Source organism: Triturus cristatus, chromosome 1_2 (assembly GCF_964204655.1).
Source record: "Triturus cristatus chromosome 1_2, aTriCri1.1, whole genome shotgun sequence".
NCBI lineage: Eukaryota > Metazoa > Chordata > Amphibia > Caudata > Salamandridae > Triturus > Triturus cristatus.
This window is the reverse complement of record NC_140580.1, coordinates 531126960-531145801: the sequence shown is the minus strand read 5'-3', so window position 1 is coordinate 531145801 and position 18842 is coordinate 531126960. Positions and strand designations below refer to the sequence as shown.

The window sequence follows — 18842 nt, the reverse complement described above, 5'->3', positions numbered from 1 at the left end:
GTAAATATAAGTTATGCAGCGCCAGGCTATGCCTAGAAGCTTTCTCCATCAATGCTTCTGCATGCAACTAATCCTCGCTGGTTCCAAGTTGCCCCAGAGGTGACTAACTGGAGGCACATATACGCGCCACCTCTGCACACTGTTGTCAATTCCATTCTTTCTGCACTTACCGACATGGATCTGAAGCTCAGCTCCCAAATTTGTCATCCTCCTAGGGATTTCTAAAATGAAATCCAGTGTGCTAGGAAATGATGTCTCATACTAAAACTGCAAGTTTCAAACAATGCCATGACTGTAGGAAACAGATGTCGGTCAGGGATCCACACAAGGTGTGTCTCTGGAGTTTGAGCTGGGAACACGACTCCAAGTTATGTGGTAAGTGAATCCTGATGCACCCGAAGTTGATCCAGGCTTGAGAAGTGAAGTTGTACAGCATGGAACATAAGACAAGATCGTGGCCCTCCTGAAAGTCCTGCTATTGCTCCAGGTCACAGGTGCGGACTTGGTCCCACTCCCAGTTCGGATCCTATGATTGGTCTACTTTACCGCCTAAGTCCTTCTATAAGTCCAAAAACTCCAATCACAAGCACAAGAAAGTGAAGTAGAACTCAACCCCATTTTGTCGCTGTATCCAAGGAGACGGTGCAATGCCAGTCAGACTTTCTCAGGATCATGGAGCTGATTCCCCTACTGATCCATAGTGTGCCTGAGTTGCCAGGGCATTCAGCGATGTCACGGCAGAGCTAGGCCTTCAAAGAGGCCATGCTACAGATTTTTGATGCACTTCTGGCTTCTTCTGGCAAGTCTTTCGGCCCCAAGGAATCATAGGGGCCTCCAGCTGCCGGGTTCATCCCCAGCGCCGCCTGACCCCGTAGAACCTGTTCCTGGTCCCATACCTACTCCAGTACATACATCTACTCTGGCTCCAAGATCTACACTGGGCCATTCCTTATCGACGCTGGTACCAACACCACCAGTGCTGGAAAAGGAGCCAGTGTTAATTTCGTTGTCTGACCCCGAATCGACAGGATGATCGTGACCGATGCCGTGCTACGAAATTATTAAAGCGCAACCGATTATCATACAGCCTTAATCTATTCCATTGCTTCAAAAAAGAGGAGACGCAACAGGAGAAGCTCTGTTATCTATTTGGCTCATACTCTGAACAAGGTCTACCAACAGTGTGAGATGATGATGATTTCTCATTATGACAATGACTATTTTTACACGGACCTACAGGCCAGTGGGTTTGATACTTCCTCTAATATAGGATCGAACTTGCCATTTGGTAAACTAATGGAAGAGAGGGGATCATTTGCAATAGTGGTTCAACAGGTAACTGAGGTCATGGAATTTCAGCTACCTTCGGTTGAGACCAAAACTAATGTCCTTACGGAAATTTTGCAACCTGGGCGAGCCACATTTGAGCCCTTGCTTTCCTTCTGCAAAGCCATCACTGACACCTTAATGGGCACTTTGTCAAAGCAATGTTTTTGCCCATCGGTTAATACGCAGGTTACCAGGTGTCGCTGACCAGATCTTGGCGACCCTGATTTTTTCACTAAACATATTACATTAGAGAGCCTAGTAGTTAATGCTTTAACCAGCAGGAAGAACCCTAATTCATTCCTCATGACTCCTGTACATTTGGAGCAACAGAGATTGAGGTCTTTGGAAAACAAGTGTTCTCCTTGGCCAGCCTGGTATTGAGGTCTGTCAGTGTAGTCTGTTTTTCAGATCACTATAATGCCTGAATATGTAAAGTGAAATCTTGCTAGCGGGTCTGGAGACCTTAGGGCCTCTCTCTTATCATGATGGTCTAGATGCCACCAAATAAATGATTTATGCTGCCTTTAATACTCCTGATTGCCTGGGAACGACGGTCAGCCCTGCTTCCATGCAAAGTTGCTTTCCAGAGGATTTTCAGATGTACAAGCCTCCTTGATGAATATGCCCTTTGAAGGCTAGTGTATTTTGGTGAAAAAGCCAATTCTGCTCTGTAGCGCTTTAAAGACAGTAGATCCACAGCACTTTCCCTGGATCTTTCGTCCCCTGCCAAACAGTTCCCACATCAGTTCAGAAAATATAGAGGCTGCACCTTGGGGCTGGAATGCAGACAGGAGCATTCACCCCAAACATTGCAGCAGTCACCTCAGTCCTTTTGAAGCTGAGGACGTTGGTCTGGCAGCCAATGAGCAGACCAGAAAGTGCATTAGTCTTCCCAGTCTCCTTCCCCGGCGGCCACAGCCACTAAGCCACTTTAGTGTCACCTTAATGGTGTGCACCCATCCCATGGGTTGCAGAATTCAGTATCTTCTCCCAGGGTTACAATTAAACACATCTGACAGATGGGTCCTACAAATTGCTTAGCATAACTTAAGCCACATTTCCACCCTTACTCTGACGGACTCTCAAAGGAGCGCCTCTTCATTATAGAGGTGCTGAGGGCTGCTCTCAAAGGGTGCCACGAGAGGGGTCTGAACTCGGAAAAAGAAGTGCGTTGTTACTCCCGCTATTTCCTTGTGCTGAAAAATAATGGAGAGCTATGGCTTCCAGCCTATATTGGGCCTTATACCGCTGAATACCTTCCGGTGGATGGACAAACACAAAATGCTGACACTAGCTCAGATCTTGGCTGGACTTCCTACTACTTCTCGAGACAAATTTAAAGTGGAAAAGTAGTTATATATTGTATGGAGAACCTTTTGCTTGGGAGTATATTTTTGTCCTATCTTTGGCCTTCGAACTCTGAATACCTTCCTGGGAAAGGACCAACCCAGAATGCTCACACTGGCCCAGATCTTGGCTGCTCTGGACTTAGGAGAATGAATCGTGTCCTTAGATGTGCAGGACACATATTTCCATATACCCATCATGCAGTCCCACTTTGGCCTCACCAGCACCTTCCAGTGACCACGAAAGTCAAGGCGATGGTCGCGGCACACCTTCAGAGGTTGAGGTACCAATTTTGCCCTACCTCAACAACTAATTGTTGAAGGTGGGCTCAGCACAGTCAATCATAGGTCACTTCCAGCCAACAGCGAACCTCTCTATATCATTTGGGTTTACAATCAATGAACCAAAGTTGCACGTGATCCTTCGCAGAGGCTTTAATTCATTGGAGCCCTCCTAGATGCAGTGCAGTTCCAGGCTTTTCCTCCACCATAGCAAGTCCAGGACATATAGGCTGTGATCCCAATGTTTCAGCCTCAGTGCTGGATTTTAGTCAGAACAGCTTTGGTCTACTTGCCTCCTGCAACTTCCTGGTCAACTAGATCAGGTGGCACAAGCGGCCTCTGCAGTGGAACCTGAAGTTTGAGGGGGCCCAACACAGAGGAAATCTATTGTATGCCATCCCAATTATGGAAGAGATCACTCATGATTTTCACTGGTGTTTGTTCAAACGCAATTGGTACAGTGACAGGCCCCTCTTCCTTCCCCACCCAGTGCAGATGGTGCTGACGGACGTGTCAATACTGGGTTGGGGTAGCCATCTGGGGGAGTTTGTTACGGAGCCAGACACCAGAGTCCTCTGATCTCAATGTTGGAGTTGTGATCCATACGTCTAGCTGTGAAGGCTGTCCTGCCATCATGGGAGGCTTATGTAGGTTCTCACAGGCAATACCACTGCCATGTGGTATTGCAACAACCAGGATGGAGTGGAGTCCTGGCCTTTTGTCAGGAGGTTCTGCGCCTATGGGGTTGATTGGAGTCTCAGGTATTCCCCGGTTTGCAAACTACCTGGCAGGATCCTCGAATGTCAGACCGGACAAGCTAAGCAGGCGGCATCTGGAGATCACAAATGGGGTCTACTTCCCGAAGTAGGACAGGACATCTTCTGACTGCAGGGAGTACCCTGACTAGATCTTTTTGCCTCTGCTGAGAATGTGCAGTGTCAAATGTTTTGCGTAGTGTAAATTTCGCAAGAACACTCCTGAAGAGCAGAATTCCAAATCCAATGAAACACAGGACTTTGGTATGCCTCCTGCCCCTGCTTCTCCTTACCAGAGCTCTGAAAAGATCAGGAACGGCCAGTTCCAGGTCATCTTGGTAGCTCCAGATTGGACCAGGAGAGTGTGGTATTTGGGATTTCTGAGCATGAGCATCTGTGCTTCGATGGAGCTTTCTCTTCATGAGGATCTGCCTCTTGCAGTCGTGGATGTTATGTTGGCCGTTTAGACGCCTTTATATTAGGTCCATTTATGCTAGACGCTGGTACACCTTTGTGGCCATTTAAAAGCCAAGCAGTCTGATGTTCTTCTGTTCATCTTGTCTTTGGGCCACCAAGACCTTGCAGTGGGCATGATTATGATTAAAGGTTATTTGTCTGCACTTTAGGCCTTTCTACTTATACCATACCAACATCCATGTTTGAATCCCCTGTTGTGAAGTGATGAGCTTTACGAATGGTTTGATGCACGTTTCCTCCCAATAGGTTTGTGATGCTGCAGTGAGACCTAATTTGATCTTAACTTTTTGCATGAGCACGCACTTTGAGCCGAAGCATAGGTGCTTGCTGTTGGAAACAGCCCCCTCCCACTCCGCAGGGTGGTGGTGGACCTTCCCGACACAACGGGGTAGCTTGGCTCGAGTGGTCAGGAAACAGGCGCAGTGCTAAGCATACAATATACCCATACAATAACCATGCGTGCATCCGTTCCAAAAACGACTCTACACCGTAAAAATTATGAAAATATGCTTTCTTTATCTTTCTTCTCTTAGTTGCTGATTGGGAAAATAAATAACAATCACAGTATATACATTTTAAATAGAGCAGGTCAAATAAATATATGCTGTTTGCTGAAATAAATAGGGGTGATCATAAATAACAGGGCATAAATACAAGTGCAATATATACAGACAATTAAATACTTTGAGGTAATAAATACTGTACCAATAAATACTGTACCAATAAATACTGTACACCAACAAGTCCTGTGGACCTATAAATACAGTGCAGCATTAAATAGATAAGAACTTAATAAATACAGTATCCCCAATAAACAATTAGAAGTATACAGTACACTTTGTGAATCAGATGGCACTTCAATTCTTAAGGGCTGATTTGGCCCAGGTACAGCTTGTAGGGTGTGGAAGGCTTGAGGGGGGCTACTCCCTGGCTGAGGCAAAGGCTGAGGCCTAAACTGAGGTAGATCAAAAGGGGGGAAATTCCAATGCCCTGGCTTCCCTCTCCACACAACCTCTCTAGGTTAGTCCCAGTTCACCCCAGGCACAGTCAGGTGGGTTTCAGCACCTCCCTAGCCCCTTAGAGTAGTCTCTCAGGTCTCCACAGGGCCTTAGGCGCCCTCTACTCCACTTACTGCCCTTTTCTGATGTTCCGACGCCGCTGGAGTCGTGTCGACGCCGTGAGGCGGTTCCGGTTCGGTCTCGGCGGCCTCGGCACAGTGTCAGTTCTTTGTCGACGCCGGTAGGCGGTTCCGGTCCGATGTCGGTGGCCTCGGTTCGAACTCGACCTCCGATTCGACGGCGTCGGGCAGTCTCTTCACGATGTCGACTTCGGGCGGCTCCGGTCCGATGGCGCACTCGGCTCCGATGACGTCGGCCGGCCTGGCCTCGCTGTCGACTTCCGGCGACTCCGGGGTGCGATCCTCACCCCCGACCTCCGGTGTTCCTCCTTACAGGTTCCGGGCGACTCCGGAGTGCGATCCTCACTCCCGACCTCCGGTGCTCCTCGACCTCGGTCTCCGACGACTCCGGAGGGCGGACTTCACTCCTCCGATGACGCCGCTCGCTCGACCTCGGTTCACCTCCTTCTCGACCCTTGGTATTCCTCTCGACCTCCGCCGGCGCCCTCTTACGACCTCAGGCGGCTCCGGGTACGACGTCTGCTACCTCAGTCAGCGCCGCTTCTCCACCTCGGGCTCCAGGTCTTCAGCTACTCGACGCCAGGCTCCAGGGAAACCAGTTCTCAGGTCAGAATCTTGCTGTCTTCTTATTCCTAAGGCCTGTTCCTGCTGTCCAGGTCCTTAGGATGGTTTTCTTCTGACTTCTTCCCACACAGGGCTATAGGCTGGGATCCATCAGTAGGGACAAGTATCAAGGGTGGGTTTATGGACCCCACTCCAGGCACAAGTTTCCACCCCTGCTGCTTCACTCCTTCCTCCTTCACTGTTGTGCTGCTCTCTCTTCACCAGTCAGGTGCCAACTGCCAGCTCCAACTGCCAACTGCCTCTCTTATCCTCCCAACATTCTAAACGGTTTCCAACTGTCACACAGTTCTGGAATCTCCTGGAAGGTTCTGGAAGGTGCTGGTAGGTTCCAGTGGATGCTGGTGATGTCATGGGAGGCCACCATTTTGTGCTTCAGGCCCTCAGACAGAAGTTTCAGGGGTAGCCAAAATGGCTCCCTGAATCTGTAGCAACACGAAAAAGTCTGGTGGTTCCCAAAAAGGAAAAATTCAAACAGGGTTTGAGGCAAAAGTGGGACAAAATAAATAATGATGAGGAGGGACCACCCAAAGGGCTGACAGGTCTAACACTTGCTATATCTCTTGACTTGAAGACTATCTTCCTCATTGCGATTACTTCAGCTTTTTGCATGAGTGAGCTTCAGGCACTGTCAGTGCAATTAGCCTATACCCACTTTTTCCCCAGCAAATTGGTTTTGAGAACTTGGGTGGTTTCTTGCCTTAAGTTGTGACTCCTTTCCATATTGGGAAGCCTATCAACCTGCCTACTTTCTTTCCCCCACCTTGCCCCCAAAAGAGGAGAAGAGGCTTCATTGACTGGAACCCCATAGGGCTTTAAGATTTTCTGTTGATTGTTCCACGGAACACCATGTGGACATTCAGCTTTTTGAGGGGCTCTCGGTGGCGAAAAAGGGGAAGGCTGTGCCAAAGAGGACCCTGTCAAAGTGGATAGTCCTCTGCATTAAGATCTGCTATCCATTGCCAACAAGTAGCCTCTACAATGTCTGAGAGCCAGTTCCACTGAGACTAAGGCAGATGACCATCCATTGACACCCAAAGTGCTTGTCCTTGCCATCTGTCAGGCTGCGACTTGGCCGTCGTTATATACTTTTATGGAGCACTACTGCATTGATAGCCAAATCCATTGGGAAGGACATTTCACCCACTAATTCCAATAAGACATTTTGGTCTGAGTCCACTTCACAGACCCTCCTTCTGGGGATGGACTGCTTTTGTATCGATTCTAAGGTGAGGAATCCATGGTTATAAGTATCCATCTGGAGAATTACCTACTTGCTTTCGATAACCTTCTTTCTGGTGGATACTGTATCCAACCACATTGTCATTTTGTATGCACATGCACCACACATGTACATACCTACAAAATGCACTGTGGCTTTCCTTTTCTTATTTAATAATCCAAGTTGGATTGGTAATTTTTGAAGAAAAAAAAAAAGGATAGCGCCAAATCGTTTTCTTTTTTTTTTTAAAGTGGGTGGGAGTGTGCAGAAAGGAGAGTGGCGTCGGAAGCAAAATAGAGGACGGTGGGAGGAGTACACAACATAGGGAGAGTAAAGTGGAGCAAAGCGGAACAGAAGCACATGGGTGTGAGAGCGCAGTTTGGAATGGGGAAGAAGCACAACAAGGACAAGAAAGCAATGCTGAGGAAGAATCGCACAAGGGCAAGTACAACACTGAGGGGCGTGGAGGAGAAGCATGTAGGCAAGGGCAACAAGGAGTGAAGAGGAGTACAAGCGAAAGACAGCTGGAAAACACATGCACTCTTATGGAGTGGTTAACCCAAACAAAAAAAGAGTGTCTGAAAAGTAAGCAGCGGAAAGACACATGTAAAGAGGCCATGCTTTTGTGGAGGGACCATCTCAAGAAGAGAATGGAAAGCCCACACAACCGGTTTTGAAGCACGATTGATTGTGTTTGTAAGTTGTTTTATTAAAAGTGTGCCATGTAATGTGATGAACACAATGTTTTCTTTACCCACTGCACAGCAATTAAAATGTACAAAGCAATCAAATAGGAAATGTATGCAAATGTAAAACTGCCCAGCTAGCACTCGCAGACAATTCAACAGGTGGAAATGTTTCTTAATCTTTGTTATGACTTCGCTTTATTAGATACATAGATGCATAGTGTCAGGGGAGAATAAGTTACTCTGGAGTAAAGAATAGTCAACGTAGACCCCAACTTTCAATGAAAACAGTAAAATGTAATGATTTGAAAATAATTGTTAAAAATGAAGAGCTTCTTCAGAATTGAGAGCCATGTTGAGTGAAAGAGTAGGGGTGGTTAGGATGCTAGTGGCGATGTGATGCTGGTGATATGGGTGGTGTTGGTGAATAGGGTGTTGTTGGTGAATAGGGTGGTGTTGGTGATAAGGGTGGTGTTGGTGATTAGGGTGAGTGGGGTGAGGAGACTAAGGGTGGTGATTAGAATGGTGGTGGTGGTTGTGGTTAGGAGGTAGTGGTTATGGTGGTGATGAGGGTGAGGTGGATAGTTAGGGTAGTGGTAGATGGTGGGGGTAATGGTTGTTAGGATAATGGTAGTTAGGATCAGGTGGTGATGTTAAGGGTAGGGTGGTTGTTAGGGCGGTAATGGTAGTATGAGGTGGTGGTTAGGGTGATGGTGGTTGGGGTAGAGTGGTGGTTGTTAGGGGGTGGTGTTGATGGTAGGGTTGGTGTGGTGGTGGTAGGGTGGGTGTAGTGGTGGTAGGGTGGGTGTGGTGGTGTGTTGGTGGTACACATACTGACGCAGAGGGGACGGTGGAACAAACAACAACAAGGACAAGGCGAAGAAGAAAATTATCTCAATCCCAGCAGGAGCACTCGTCAAAAAGAATCAATCAGTATTTGGTCCTGCAAAACAGAGGAGAAGTGAAACCGACATGCGCTGTCCAATCAGCAGCCACCAAATCATAGTGGCAATTGCTTCATCCCAGGTCTTCACTGACTATAGGTAGTAGAGGAAGATGAATTGCCACTTATTGAACTAGACTTCTGGACCAGGTGGATATGTTCCAGTGGACAATGATTAAGGGAGGCAGAATGTGTGCGCGTGTGTGTGTTAATGCCCCTTGGCGAGCCCGTGTATGTATGTATGTGTGCGTGCGCTGAGTGAGCTTGTCTTTGTGTATGAGTGCTCGCCTCGGTGAGCATGTGTGTGTATATTGGTGAGTGGGTTTTTATCTAGGGGACACCCCATTGTATCTGAGGGCTGCTGCCCTTTCAATCAGATGATCCTCCCTTGGATAAAGTGGGTTTCTTGAACATTATGGTGACCCAGGAGCATTGGCGTTTTTCGGCATCACAGCCTCTGTTGTGGCCCTGGCACACTCATGTGGGTATTCCAGGCATTATGGTAGCCCTGGGATAAGGTATCCCTTAGTTGGGATACTTTGGGCACCGTGTTGCCATGCATCATTTTACCCTAGCATAATGTGGTATATGTCAATAGCAGCTGATGAAAATTCAGCCGTGTAAGATGTTCATGTGAGGCACATTCGGTCCATGTTGCTTAATAGGTGCTGCTCTGAGGTGGGCCAATGTAACACTGTTAAATACAGTATTTATTTATTAGGTTTGATTTTAATATGCAAATGATTAATCATGCGTTTACTATGGATCAGGCGAAGAAATTATGTTTTTTTAGTAAAGCGAGCGGGACACAGGTGCAGGTTATGACTTTTTATGCACTCGTATTGCCACCAGCGGGCACACAAGGAACAAAGTATCATCAAAATTACGTTTTTGTCCTATTTCACATTTCTCAATAGTGAACTGATTTTACGAAAAATACTACAGCACAGTTGATTATTTTTAGAATAGTGTGCGTTAAATAACTTTGCTTGACAAAGCTTAGAAGCAACACTCTTAATGTCCTCCCGTGATGCCACCCTTATGTTGGCCTTTAAGTGCCTCTCCTTCTCGGATGTGTTTTTTTCCGAGCCTTTGTCTTATTGTATGTTTGTATTGGGAAGAAGGAAAAACAAAGTTGCACTCATTTTTTGACCTCCTGGATAATTTTCAGTTACGTTGTCTTTATTAAAGGTTGTGCCACTTTCTCACAGTGAGAGTGTTGATGATATGGTGGCTATAGGGGAAATGTATATAAATATATATATTAGTTGCACTTTAAGCATATATTACCAAATCAGGAGGTATGGTATATGAGGGATAGCACTCATGAACTGAAAAAATAACAGTAAACAATGGATAAAAGATATGAAGATTATATTCAAGGAGAAAAAAATTATAAAAAGAAAAGGGAAAAAATGCTAAGGTACATTTATAAACAACATCACAACATGACTCCTTGCATAAGACAAATGAATAGAGAAGCATAAGGAAACTATGTTATTATGGATAAGTAAAACATAATTCAGCATTGAAGCAGTGATCGGAACAAATAGTCGAATTTATAAGAGCACGATATGTAGGCTTAAAAACATGAGGTTATATGGTATTATTAAATGTGATATTTTGCACTATAATGGTTTATTGATCAACAAATCTTTAGACCATGGCAGCTAGAATAACCATGTATATATTATTCAATCTATGTATGTATATATTTATATATGTTCATATTTATATATTTATATAGTACATATTTATTTATACGTGGTTTTTTTTTAATGTTAAAAAAATGCCAAAATGGTTTCGCGTATAACAAATGAATGCTTTAAAACAATGCATTTCAGAACCATGTTTGCATAGTTCTGTTGACGGAGAGATATATATTAGGAGTCGAAGTTTGAAAGTGTTTCTTCTATGTTTAACACCACGTGACACTTGGGGTGGGGGGGTAATCAAATAAAAAAACAATGGCAGACTGCGTTCCCAATGTGATCAAGGGCACAGTGTTGCCTGAAACGCGTCAAGCGGCGGAGTGTAAGAAATAAAAACTTGCCGTCCTACCTTTGGTGTCTGTCACTCTCTGTTCACCGCATGGAAGTCGGAGAGTCCAGCTTGGTTTTGAGATATATACATGTATCCCAACTGCACAAAGTATAATCAGAAAACCTGGGATTATTGCCGGCCTTACCAAATTGTGTGATCGTAGGCAACTGTTTTATTTCACTCTCCCTCCTTTCCCTTCATTATTTCATTCAGGAGGATCTCGAAATACATGACTTCTGGATGCACGCTGTACAAAATGTTCTCCTGTGTTCGATTTAATAAACTATAATGTTGTTCATATATAAGAGGAACCCAAGCCACCTAGAGGGTGCTTGTAACAACTGACTTGCCTCTTAGTTCACACTGGCATTGTTGTCAGGGTGGAAGGAAGAATGAATGTTTCTAAATACATGTTTGAAAACTATCACTTTTAAAATAATACTTCGCAATGCATTGATAAAAACTCATATTCTAAAGAGAAATGGTTCTGCATGTTAATGAAATACCCTTTTTGAATTTTAAAAAGACTATCATATTTTTACAGGTTGGTTGCAAGATGTGTTCACTTAAACTTTAAATAAATACTTGCTTGTTTATTTGAATTGTTTTTAATGTTAGTGTTGAGTCTAGTATAGAGCAGCCCTGGACTGCTGTTGACCAGGGGGTGGGCACATGTAAAGGTTAGTAGGTCTGCACTTTGAGTATCACTGGGCTAAATAATAAGCTTAAAGCTAAGGCTATAGAGACGTGGGTTAAAAGGCATTCCCCCGACATAGTCTTGCTTCAAGAAACTCTTATACAGCAAGATAAAAATCAAGGCTACACCATATTTCAGAAGTGGGCGGATTTCATATGCACATAGATGTGTGGCAATCTTTGTCAATAAACGATTAAGATGGAATGTTCGCTTCTCTCAGACCGATTAAGAAGGGAGGTGGGCATGGTTTCATGTCCAGATAGATAGGGAAGCGGTTACGTTTACGAAAATATAGGCTCCCTTTGAAGATAATCCTGGCCCACTGGCGCAATTATTTCATTCTGTTACGCCCCTTCCAGGTAAATTGAATTTTAGGTGGAGATTTTAATTTTTTCCAACATCTGTATTTAGATTCGTCAACATCCACTCATAAACAAAATAAACCTTAAAGCTGCCTGAGTTTTTCACGATTATTTGCACAGTTTATATTTATTTGATCCGTGGAGACCACATTTCCTGTACGATGAGAATATACCTCCATGTCAAATAGATATAAATCAGTTGCTCAGCTGGATTATTTTTTAACATCCATTGTTTGCGGTCTAAGCCATTATGATCATTTATCGAACAGCTTTTCAGATCATTCGTTAGTTGAGGTGCATTTGTCTGATATTTGGAAGGCTTGTTCTCCAGTTAGATGGTATTTTAACAAATTCAAATTGGAAGAGGCAGCCTGGCTTCAGGCACTCGAGACAGAGATTGTGCCATATTTTCAAAAAAGTGATGGCACTGCGAGTGTAGAAATGGTTTGGGACGCCTTTAAGGCGACTATTTATGCTTATCTGATTTAGAGGGACATAGCAGAGAGGAGAGTTTTTAGAAAAATAAGGGAGTGCATAGAGCTTCAACTAGTCTTCTCATGCCAACTATGTGAAGTACAGATTGACTATTAATATGTAGACACTCGAGAGGACCAAACAACCGATGCAGAGCTACTATTATGAAATGGTTTATCTTTCAAGCAAAGCATAACTGTAAAGGTTGTGAGAGTAGAGTGAGTATTCGGGTAGGTTTTCAGTCTGGCTGTCTCTGGGAAGAAAAGCGAAACACTCCATTCACTCACTTTATGAAACAGAGACTAATGCACGTTTTCACCAATCCTGAAGCCGTACAAAATTTGGTTAGGCAGCTTCATATGAAAATGAATGGGACTGAACAATCTGTGGATAAAGCAACGGCTTTGAGATTTTTTTTTTGTAATATTTTGATGCCAAGATTAGATAGCAGGAAATCCGGTGCAATGAATCTTCCAGTTTAAGCCATAAGAAGTAGATTTAATGGTGAAATCTGTAGCCGGTGGGAAAGCGTGTGGCAGGGATTGCCTCTCAGCTGAGTTTTTAAAAGTGTTTTTCATGTTTTTAAATACATTTATTCTTAAACTATCATATCGTATATTTCAGGGAGGAAATATTCTGTCTCATTTGATACAGCTGTGGTGGTCAGATTTCGCAAAAAAAGATAAAAATCCTGAGACTATCCATTCTTATAGACCCATTACCCTGCTAAATACGGACTATAAAATCATCTCTAAGCTATTAGCAAACAGTTTAAATCAAGTGCTGGGACAGCTGATAAATAGGATTCTAGATTTGCAACAGTCTTAGTGCTAGAAACAAGCTCTTCATCGTTAAAGAACTCTATCGACTATGGTCCCTTCTGATGTCTATCCCTCACAAGCTGTCGCTTTGTGATGCTCTTTGTTTATGTTTATTATAAAAACGTTGCCATATCCGGAAGAGTTTATCTCCTAGTAGGACTGTTATGTCAGGGACTGTCCGGGACTATGTTGGGAACACAGTCAGGGACTTGAGCAAAGACTGGTGACTGGGTAGAAAATGAAGCACTTGGGAGTTCCACACAGTAAGACTGAAGCTCAGTAAGTTCCTCACCCCCAATTGCTGTTACAGATACCGACTGCAAATATCCACATATAGGATATGCATGCCAAGGCAGGGTCTGTGGAGCTGATACCTATGGTGATGTTATAAATGTAACTCAAAGACAATACTCGCAGTGAACAAGAAACACCACCTAGGTTGTCAGCTGTGCCCACGGACCCTGGCGCTCAAACAGGAACACGCAAGGCAGTAACCGCAAGGGGGTAGAACTATATGCAAGCACAATAGACAAGGAGCTAGCAAGGAGGAGTGCTTAACAGGAAAGGAAGGAAATCAGAGGGCACACTTGACTGAAAGCAAGAATCAAACATACAAGGTAATAGAAGCAATACAGCAGGAATAGAAAGACAGTAAACTAGGAACTGTAACCAAGGAAATGGGAAGAAAGGCAGGGACTGGATAAGGATATACAGAAGGGTAGGCTACAAGGTTAGCCTAGAATAGTGTTGGCTCAGGAGTCAAGAAAACAAAGTAGCACTGAAGGCTGTGCTGGAGCAAGAACAAGAATTTAGCAAAAGCTCAAAAGCCAAGGTAGCACTGCAGGCAGTGCTGGTTCAGGAACAGAGAATTACTAAAGCTTCAGGAGTAAAGGTAACGCTGCAAGCAGTGCTAGTTCAAGGAAACGGGAAATAGCTACAGCTCAGGAAACAAGGAGTCAAGAGAGCACTGCAAGCAGTGCAAATCAAGAACAAGAAATAGCTGAAGCCCAGGAACGAAGAATAACTATAGCTCAGGAACTTAGGAAACAAGGTAGCACTGCAGGCTATTGTTAATTCAGGCACAAGAAATAACTATAGCTCAGGAATCAAGGAACAAGGATTTACTGTAGCTCAGGAATCAAGGAATTTCGAAAGCTCAGGAAACAAGGATCGGTCTCACCGGAACACAGCTACAATGACCAACACTGGACTGAAGGGAGCTGGGTTTTAAAAGAGCTCACAGTAATCACATGCATCAGGTGTGAGCAGGCTAGCAACAGTTGAGCTGGATTCCTCCACCCATCCTTGACCTACACATGTGGAGATGAAGCAGTGAGCAGGGAATTCTAGGTATTGGAGTTTCAGGTATGGGCAGGCTGACTGGCTTCCACAAAACCTGGCATGGATTGGGAATGGATGTCAATTCCCAAATCGTGTCCAAAAAGCTGGAAGTCAGTATATGCATGAACGGCAGGGTCCAGTAGCTTATTATGACACTGGAGAGTCCCACAGTTCAGCCCCCTGTTGGTGGACACGAGAACGCAGGGAGCAAGCCGTGACATGTTACAGAAGATATCTTGGTTGCAGACATCACTTCTACACTTACACATTCTCACCAGACTGCCTAAACCCTATTCTCGCTTTTTATTTGAGTTGTCATGCAGGTGTGTAGTGCACTTTTATATCTGGCTCTAGGTTGGACCTGCGTCTGGTTAAACATCTCAAGAATGTGTGAGGTAGCATCTCGTAGGCTGTCTCAGATCATTAACATATCTTTTGTGGTGGTAACCATCCTGCTTTCAAAAGGGCTTGCTTTACCCCACTGCTGTAGAAGCAGGATTGTCATGCTTTCTTCCTGTATCACTGCTCTTGAAACCTGCTCAAATTATGGAATAAGAATGCCAACCGAATTACCAAGAGAAACAACTATGATCTACTCTTCTATCTGTTGATAATGGGATGGGGTAAATCATAGCAAGACCAAGAGGATGTTGGGCTCCCCAAATCTTGGGGAAGTGATATTTGAACTGTTTGCAAGTTGTGTGCAGTTATCAATACTTGCAGGTATTGGTCAAGGTTGGAGGAATAGGTCAGAAAAGTTGTACGTTCACCACTGGAACAAGTCAGTGATAGGCAGATAACCATTTCGAGTCTGGAAAGGCCAACTCAGCCATCCATTTTCCTAAACGTTGATACATTGAGTGCCATAAAACGGCTAATTTTAATGTCTGTTGTTTTACAGTGCTTAGAAACTGCAGAAGTGCCTTATAAAATGCTATTATAAACATTTGTTTTATTGTTTATTGTTTTAGAGTTTAATAGGAACTGGTGTATTGTGCACTGATTTGTTACCCGAGACTGAGGATATGTTGGACAACTTAAAGCGTTATAATAGTAGAAAGCTCTCATGCAACTGCTCTATACAGACCTGCTCTCACTAACTGGCTGAGCACCGTGCTGAATTCTGAAAGGGCCTACGTTTTAGAGTTTACAACCGAAAATCAATTTTGAATGGAGGGATTCTTTGAAAAACTGTTTGGTGAGTGATCCTAAGTCAGAGGTGGGCAAATACTCTTTGAAGCTTCCCTTGGTCTGGGGATAAAGTCTACATGTTTGTGGGGAACTCAAAGGTACTCGGGATATCTGGCTATCCCTTGGGAGTTCATGTCCGTTCGCCTCGGTCAGCTGCCACTGTTGTCTTTAGTAAGGGTGCCTTGGTGGACCTTGACAAGTCTAAAATCGATGTGGAGCATCTGGTGTAGCGGCGCAAACAGTGAAATATGCTATCAGATATGCCCTAAATTATATTTTCTTCAGAATTATTTTTCTCCCCTCAGATTACATGCTCGTGGAACATACCGAGACATAGATATTTTGTTAATTTGTGTCAAAGTGTGTGGATCTTTTTAATATATATTTAATGCTAATTTTATTGTGTGATTTATGTAGAATTTTGGTAGGTTTGAAGTGCATCAAAATGTTATGAAATGTAGCAATAATAACCGTGCATATTTTGCTTGATAGAAAAAAGACGATTAGAGGCTAAGCAGCGAGAAGATGCCTGGGAAGGAAGGTGACATGAATTCTGTATGAAACCATTCACTGGGATAGTGATTGTGAGATCTGGAATCGGTGGAAAATCCAAAGAGCACAGAAACCGTCTGAACTACAAAGAAGTATCCATCCATTGCCCTGGATGTAGCTGTATGGATGAAGAAACCATTTATTCCGCTGGAGGTGGCAGCAGAGATGAAAAGAAGAACCCATCTATTGCCCTGTAGGTGGCAGTAGAGATGCTTTAGTCCATACAAGTAGCTTATCGTGTAATGCAACCAGTTGAACCTGAGTCATGGTTTTCATGGTGCTTTATAAACTGTCTCCTTCATATGCTCTGTGCTGTCTTCTCTAGCAGAAAATGTCAAAACATAGTTCTCTTTTGGTTTGTTTGTATGGTTTGAAAGTAAAGCCATTTAGACCAGATCGACTGGACTTCGAGCATTTCCTGCATTGGCAGAACTATGCCCTTAGCTGTAAACGTCAGAGGGTTTTTAGGCTAGCGATAGGAGCAATGCTACCTTATACCAAGAACACTTTTTTCTGGGAATTCATCTCTTTGGCTATGGACTGCATGGCCTAAACAGTGTCCCCTTTTGCGTTCTGTCAGGTACTTGTCAATGTTGTCTGGGATGGTAACATTTAGAAAGATCACATTCCAATTCCCTCGCAAAAAGTCCAAGCATCTCCTTGCAGATGTTGTCCATGTGGCCTGGTAGGAAAAACATATTAAAAGTAGCAAAGAGAAGGTAGTTACATGCGTCCCATGTAGTTTTCATCTTTATATTTTACGATATGAACCTACATAATAGAGCCTGATTCGCAAAGGCCACTGGTAAAAAGTCAGGAATTTAATTTCCCCTACCAAATTACTTCTACTTTTTGAGCGAATGTAGGCCTTTTAAGGGGTTCAAAAAGTATCTCTGTAAATCTGTGGCAGGCGTAGATAGCCTAGAGTAGTATTCTAGAGCGCCCATGCAAAATTATGCAGCTATTTGTTACTCCAGTATGAAAACCAGTTTTTTTACTGTACGGACTACCCCTCCTGTTCACCTTGATTGTCCATTCCTATTCTGGAAACAAATTAATTAATTCCTGCCAGGAGCAAATGTGTGTGCATTTCCAGGGTGGGAACTTGGCTACAAAGTGTGCCCCACCCCCCAGTCAACTCCCCCCCCCCCCCCCCCCCCCTTTTCAAATGTTAAACTTGGGAACTTGGCAATTCAGCCATACAGGACGCATTTCCGCTTTCACGAATATACCTTAAGACCTTACAATTCCCCCTGTCCGTATTCTGTAACTCCGGTTTGCATTCTACGATTGTAAAGTGCACGTTTTGTGCACCTAATTTGAACATAGAGCTGCAAGCTTCTGTCCATTGTACAGGACGGGCCTTCCTTACTTTTGGCATCTAAACGCCTTGCATTTGCGTGCATAGAGCAGTTGTATGAAGATTTCCTTCATTTCATATATTCTGTTAATTCAAAGCAAGCGGCATCAGCCATTTAGGAAGAGGCAGGTAGACATGATAAAAGCTGAACTACTTGCATGTCACTCTATTGCCAGTCACGGCCTTCGCCTATTTTTTCCGGGAAACGGAGATATGACATTTGCTATCATGTTAAAAAGTCATAGAAAACCAATGAATTATTTTCGCCATTTTTTTTCTTACAAATGCTCTCGCTATGTTTTCTGTGTATTTTCTGGGGTTTTTACGTTTTCCCAAATTGATTAATTATTTGTAAGTGTAATTTGTCTGTTTTGGACTGTGTGTGTGTGTGAATACATTGTCATGTTTGCTAGAAGTTAATGCGGACCCATTTAGCTGGACTTGGTGGTGTTTTTATTTCTTCTACATGAATAACGATGACAAGCCTTTATTGTAAATGAAATGAAGCATATTTCGGCCATCAAAATTTTATTATTTTTAACCACCAATTAGAATTTCCGAAAAGCGCTGGTTTTTGTGATCGTACTGTTTTATGTTCATTAATGTACAGCAGGGCTGTAATGTTATAGAGTCTAAAGTTGGGTATGCTATTTTAACTTCTGAAGTCTTATTACACAAAACATTACTGTAGACAAAGTGAACCAAAATTGACTTTTGTAAATAGGGCTGCTCCTGACTGCCTTTGTTGATTTTCACGGTCATTTCATGTTGTAATGGCTTGATGTGTGGAGATAAACTTGCATTAAAGATGTTTTTATTTGCAAATGGGCTTCATTTTTTTCTCAATATTTTTGACGTGCAGCTTTTCATCTCCTGGATGTGTGAATTCTCATATAATAGTATTTTAGTACATTTCTCCTACATGTTGGGGAGTTATAAGAAGAATAGACATTAGAGATGCCATTTCCGCGTTTGAGGTACATAGCTTTCAATTTTAAATTCCATACGGACTAAAAATAATAATGTATCATGTAATCGGGTTTTCGTGTGTTTTCACTCTTCATTGTGTACTTCATCCGGAGCAAACAAAAATACTTTAAATTGTTCCCACATTTGTGAAATGGCAACTGCATGAGGAATGCAAATATAGTTTCTGTTGGATACTCTCTCCTGCAGAATTCCTGCTTTTCCCTCTACCCTGG

At 43.6% G+C, this 18842-nt stretch overlaps 1 protein-coding gene across 2 annotated transcripts in view; it reads left to right on the top strand.

The window, feature by feature from the left end:
- The window catches only part of R3HCC1L (R3H domain and coiled-coil containing 1 like), a 194339-nt gene extending 175874 nt beyond the window's left edge, over positions 1 to 18465 (top strand). For both annotated transcript variants that reach the window (XM_085606336.1, XM_085606337.1), the window contains exon 8: positions 16221 to 18465. In XM_085606336.1, the coding sequence (XP_085462462.1) occupies positions 16221 to 16273 (53 nt within the window). In that variant the 3' untranslated portion in view covers positions 16274 to 18465. The remainder of the gene's footprint in view (positions 1 to 16220) is intronic.
- Positions 18466 to 18842: the final 377 nt, after the last annotated feature.